Here is a 6,000-nt window from a genome sequence, read left to right as displayed (position 1 = left end):
CATATCCCTGAAACACACAGTTCTTTTCAAAACTTAGGTTTAATAATTTCCAATGATGTGGACTGTGATTTCAGTTCTTTATTTGCAAGGACAGGTACAAAGGTTAATTCAAAAGTAGTTTTCTTCCAAAAGGGACTTTTATGTTTCTACTCTGCCTTTAATAGCTGCAAAAGCAAGTGACATATGAGACAGCTGTAAATGGGTTAAAAATAAATAGTTACCCTCTTCTGAGTCGTCAGTAACAAAGTCCTGGGGTGCATCATGCACAGCATTGCTAGCTGATTTAGGGAGGTGATTGTCCTGGTGTACTCTGCCCTGGTGTACTTGAGTACAGTGTGCAGTTTTGGGCACCGCAGTGTAAAAGGGATATCAAGGTACTGGAGAGAGTCCAGAGGAGGACCATAAAGTTGGTATAGGATTTAGGTGGGAAGTCATACAAGGAACAGCTAAAGTCACTTCGTGATCAAAAAAAGCACAACGGCACAACAACAAAGAAATTTTGCAGCAAATCTCTCCTCTAGGAGCTCTAACCTTTCAAACAGTGGTGCTGATCGTGGTTCTTGCATCAGCCTGACACTGGTGCAATTCCAGCAACAAAGCCACTTTTGAGTTACACTTTCACAAAGGAAGTGAAGTTGGACCCTTCTACTGAAATCAATAAAATCTACACACAGATAATGCATATTTTTTGGAAGAAGACCTTCCTTTCAAAAACTTTACTTGAGAGTGTTTTTGATGACATTGACATCCCATTCTACCATCCTGACTTCCATGTCTGTGCACTGCTGGAGACACTTGGAAGTTCCCACTATGCAGGATGTAGAGAATGTAGAGGACGCTGCTGCTGGTGTGGCTGAAGCAGATGGAGACACAGTAGCTTATGTAGAAGGTCAGAATTGGCTGAGAAAACTGGAGATTCACAAACTGGATCTCATTGAATGGGCAGTGCCTAATAAACACACTGACCAGAGCAAACACCATCTTAGTGAGGCTCATAGCTTCTTGCCTGTGGATAATAGTGGTGCACCTGCAAAACAAAGAAGGATCCCTATCATGGAAAATCAGGGTGTGAAAATGATGGCATGGGTTGAGTTTACTAATGAATGGCACTTACTTGAGACCAAATTCACCCTCAGTGCAAGCAAAAGCCAGCTCTCTACAAGTTCACTTATTTGCTGTTTGTGCATTACTGTTTCTTCTGCTTAGGCTGAGTTGATCTTTAGCCACACACATATAGGAGTCATTGAGAACTGTTTATGCACATTTGATGAAATGCTGACAATTATTTTTATTTAAAATGCTGATTCATCTTTCTACATGGGAGTTACACAGCTTTGCACTCCTTTAAATCTGTGCCTGTGTTTTTTTACTAGCAACTGAACAGAAATATCGAGGTAAAACATGGTAATCATGAGCTTAAAGAAGACTCAGAGCAAAGGAGTAAATGATCCTCTTGCTTGAGGAATTAAAAACCACACCGGAATGGAAATAAATTTCCTTTTGAATAGAAAGTTTGTACAAGCAGAAATCCAAAGCACTTAGTCCTAGAACAGAAACATGCTGACCAGATACTGCTGTCACGGAAACTGGGAACTTGTCTTGTGTCTGTTTCATGTGTCAATTTTCTTTTACTGCCTGGACTTCCCCAGGCTGTGGACAGTGGTGAGGTATCGTTCTGGGGCCCAGAGTCCCCTTGCCACAGGAGGGCAATGCAGCCTGGAGGCACCCAACCTGCAGCTGCCTGAGGTACAGCAGCTGGTGCCAGACCTGGCACCTACCTTCTTCCATGGTTTCTTAATTGCTGAACTGGAAGCTTGGAGCCATGAGACTCAAATGGTCACGTGCCCTCCTGCAGCCAGAAGTGCAGGTTTGTGTTGTGCCTTTTTGACATCCTCAGATAAACTGAGGACTTCAGTCATAACTTTCTCTGCAATGTTTCCTTCCAAATGGGTTATCTTGCCCCCTCCTCTGAATCCCATCTATAGTCTGTTCCTTGGGAACCGAGTGCAGTGTCTGAAGCACTGAAAGTTATATGATGCAGTGCCTAAATGTTGTTTCAGGACTATTCCTTTTGGTCTTTTACATATAAAACCTTTACAGTATAAGCAAACCACATGAAATAAGAAGCATGAATAATACTTTACCTTCTTGCTTTCTTGTTTTGCTGATATACCTTCCATGTGTAACATAAAATTAAAATGCAACAAACGAAGATCGATGGTAAAGGGAAAAAAAAGTTGTTACAGTAAGACAAACCATCTACCTGAAAAAAAATGCAAAAAGAGCAAACAAGGTGATTACACAAAGACCATCTCATAAATGTAAAGAAAAGATAAATGATATTTTTCATAAAATGGTGTCTGATTTGTGTGTCTTGATTAGAGATACATGAAGCCCATTTAAGATAGCAGCAAGTACTTTTAAGTACTGAAATCTATTTTCAGCACTTTAAATGTAAAAAGTATGTGTCCGGTCTACAGAATAACTCTTGTAGACTACAAGAGGATAATTACAAATAATACCTCTTAGCTTTCCAAATTCTGTATGCGCGTGCTTTTACCAGCATTTGTATAACTAATGAAAATTCTTGCAAGCATTTATGCAGGATGCAGACTGCTTAGTCCCCTGATATTTTGCTAGTTTGATAATAGACCATTGATGACCACATTCTGAGCATAGTTTTTTCAACCAGTCTTGCATCTTTATCATAATCTAATCTACAGCATTTTTCCTAGCTGTTTTGCTGGTACTTTGTTAAAGTTCAAGTTATTTTGCTTCTATTTGCCCAGGGAGGTGGTTGAGTCACCTTCCCTGGAGGTGTTTAAGAATGAGTAGATGAGGTGCTGAGGGACATGGCTTAGTGATTGATAGGAATGGTTGGACTTGATGATCCTGTGGTTCTTTTCCAACCTAGTGATTCTATTATTCTATTTTTTCTTTATCTTCTTGGCCATGAGATACTGTAAAATCACATATGCAATCTGGGGAGAGTTTAATCTATTCTGTGATCTATATCTCCCAAATATGAAAGCCTACCGAGTCAGTAAGGGCAATGAGATGCCATCTGTGAACAACAGTTACCTAAATGCAGCAAGAGAAGATAAGGAGAACCAGAAATCCTTCACTGTTACATTTGCTATGTGGGAGCTGTATTGCTGATCTTAATCACACTGGGGCTGCCTCAATATTACCAACATAATCTGAGATGCAATGGTTTGAATGATACAAGGCTCACCGTAAGCCTTTAATTCTATTCCTTTGTTCATTCATTCCTTCCTTCTTTCCATCCATCCATCTATCTGACCATCTGTCAGGGATGTCAAAGACAAAATCGGTGGTATCCTCAACACCAGCTGTAAAAAATGCTGCTCCAGGCTTTGAAAGCTCGCCAGAGAACATCAGGTGAGGTTAGACCAAAAGCACAGCTATCCAAACCGTCTTTGAACTTTATTACTTTTGAGTAGGTCCACACAGGGAACATCAGAATAGTGACGCTACCCATAAATATAAATTGACTCAAATTGCCTTTGATCTTGTTCTCAGGTTGTTAGGCAAAATGGCTGGACAAGAGCCAGTGACCTGTAAAAGCAGGTAACAGAGCAGTACAATAGAAAACCAATAAAATATTTAGGGCAATACTGTTGACTAAAATGAATATTCTATGGGAAGGAAACTGCATTTTTAAAAAGTTGTCTATTACAACATGCTGGGTGGCTATTCAAGCAATTCCCTTAACATTCAATGTGTTATTGTAACTGATCATGATCACAATGTTATTTAATTAATATGATGAGAGTTTTAAAGAAATTATAGTAGATTAGTATGTAGGAGATAGAATTTAGAAACTCAGACATAGAAGAAGCAAGCAGAGATAAATTCTGAGATTAAGTTATTTCTAAAAAAGTTTAGTGCAGGCAAGACTGCTATTTAAAAAAAATAATATTCTGATATATTTTACATCTAGGATTGGTTTTCTGTTATAGCTTTAATGTAAATGTTTAGTCTCCACAGAACTGAACATACAACTGAAAGAATTCACTAGAAGTAACCTTCAGTTAGCAGCAGCTTCTGATGCAAAAAAAAAATTCAGCTTATTTTTCCTGACCTTTACATTTTGTAAAATATTAGGGTGACCTTTGTCAGATCAAAATAGATGAAAGTGGGCAATCTTTGAACAGAAGACAGACTATTAAATGCAACAATTCACATGTCATAAAAAAGAAGGGGCTTGGTCAAAAAGTGCTAGATGCAGACAGTACGCAATAGGGGCTGAAAATTTCCTATGCTCTGGGTTTTGGTACTGTTAGCGGCTGTCAAACTCACTGTACTCTGTACAGTAGTTTGAAGAGGGATTCAGCATTGCTCTGTGATTGCTTTGAGGTGCTATAATCGCATGAGACAATGAGAAACTAGCATTGGCTGATATCACTTTGGTGCTGCACAGGCCAGCTGCTGCAAACGCAGATGTCATCATCTGGGTCTCATAGTGGAGACCTTGGCAGAGGGGTGATACTCATCACATTGCTGTCAGCCAAGGATGTTATCAGTTATGGTCTCCCCTGACATGTGTTCAGAGGTCTGTCTTTCAGGTCCTAGTCCTGATAGTGGCATCTGAACCTACTGCCACCCAGACTGAAAGCATCCAGGTGACTGGATGCTTATGGTTCTGCCTTGGCCCCAAGTCCACCAGCTTGTTCCCTAGAGCAGAGAAAAAGGAAGGTGGAAGAACCTAGCCTCTAGCAGTGGGAGTTGGCGGGTGGCTGAGGAAACATAATCCTGAAGAGAAATGTGGGAGTTTTATGGAGAAAACTCAGTTCACCCATTTATCAATTCATAATTCTTCGATTAATAACAAGCAATGCAGTCAATGAAAACCCCCGAATGACAACATTTTATACAAAATGGGAGAGATGAAACTTTGGGGCATTAATTTTAAAAAATACCTGTTGTATTTTATGGCCAGCCTCTTCAAAAATGGATCAAAAATTTTGTTCTGTCCTATTCAACTATATCACACATACATTTCTTTTTTCATACAGAATGCTGGAAGAGTTTTAGATAGTAGCGGTGAAACACAGCTCTTTTGTTGGAGTTAGATTGGCTCATTTTCTGTTAAAAAGGTTGAAAACTCTGAATCATGGTCCCAGAAATCTTTTGAAACTGTTTTCTTAATTTTAAATGAGTGATTTACTATCTGCTATGAGAAAGGCAAATTATTAGGAATCTAATAAATAATTGGAAATTATTTTCTTAGTGATTAACTATTAGCAACTTCTCTGCTATACCAAATTCCACCCTGTTGATTTCATGACAGAATATTCAAAACTTGTACAAGTTGAAAGGATAAAACAGAGAAATGTTTAAATACTGGTGAAATTTTCACTGAATTTTAGTGCTTGTAGATTAGAAAAAATGACAGCCTGACAAAATAAAACAGTCCAAGCTAGTGCAATATCAACGTTAAGATGGTTTCTGGTACTGCCTAAGGCACCCTTATGCTAAAGTGTTATCTATACATGGAATCCCACAGTGCTTGGGTTCAGCTATTTAAGAAAGCTGGTTTGGAAAGAACATCTTTTTTGAAGAAGACTTTTTTCCGCCAGAAACTAGTGTTTTCAGTGTGTTCTGAAGAATGTCTATTAAATTGATATTAATGTAAGAGACCAATTCTCTATCACTGTCAAGCTGCACCTTAACTAGAAATGACTATTAATGAACTCTTTATGTTGTTCACAGATTATGTGAGAAAAATGCACAAAAACCCCCGATAATAAAAGCCTGCAAGGAACAGTCTTTATAATAACACGATTCCTTCTTAAAAGTACTCTATGAAAGAAATTGGACTGTGAATTAAATAATCCAGTACTGCTTCCAGTAAATAATTTGAGATATCATTGACTGGGCAGCAATAACTTTTAAAACCCGTGATTCCTTTGCTGTGTTGCTGTATCTGAATGAATACATAGTTGTACTTGTGTATTTCATACTATGCAAATATCT

General features: G+C 38.6%; 1 protein-coding gene across 1 annotated transcript in view; it reads right to left on the bottom strand.

Moving 5' to 3' along the window:
* Positions 1-707: 707 nt before the first annotated feature.
* The window catches only part of MCHR2 (melanin concentrating hormone receptor 2), a 48,689-nt gene continuing 43,396 nt past the window's right edge, over positions 708-6,000 (bottom strand). The window contains 6 exon segments of the mRNA XM_069852053.1: positions 708-792; positions 794-1,027; positions 2,145-2,239; positions 3,365-3,489; positions 3,492-3,545; positions 3,548-3,579. Coding sequence (XP_069708154.1) covers positions 708-792; positions 794-1,027; positions 2,145-2,239; positions 3,365-3,489; positions 3,492-3,545; positions 3,548-3,579 — 625 coding nt within the window.

This window comes from Phaenicophaeus curvirostris, chromosome 2, assembly GCF_032191515.1.
Source record: "Phaenicophaeus curvirostris isolate KB17595 chromosome 2, BPBGC_Pcur_1.0, whole genome shotgun sequence".
In the NCBI taxonomy this organism is placed as follows: Eukaryota; Metazoa; Chordata; class Aves; order Cuculiformes; family Cuculidae; genus Phaenicophaeus; species Phaenicophaeus curvirostris.
This window is presented reverse-complemented; position numbering and strand designations above follow the sequence as displayed.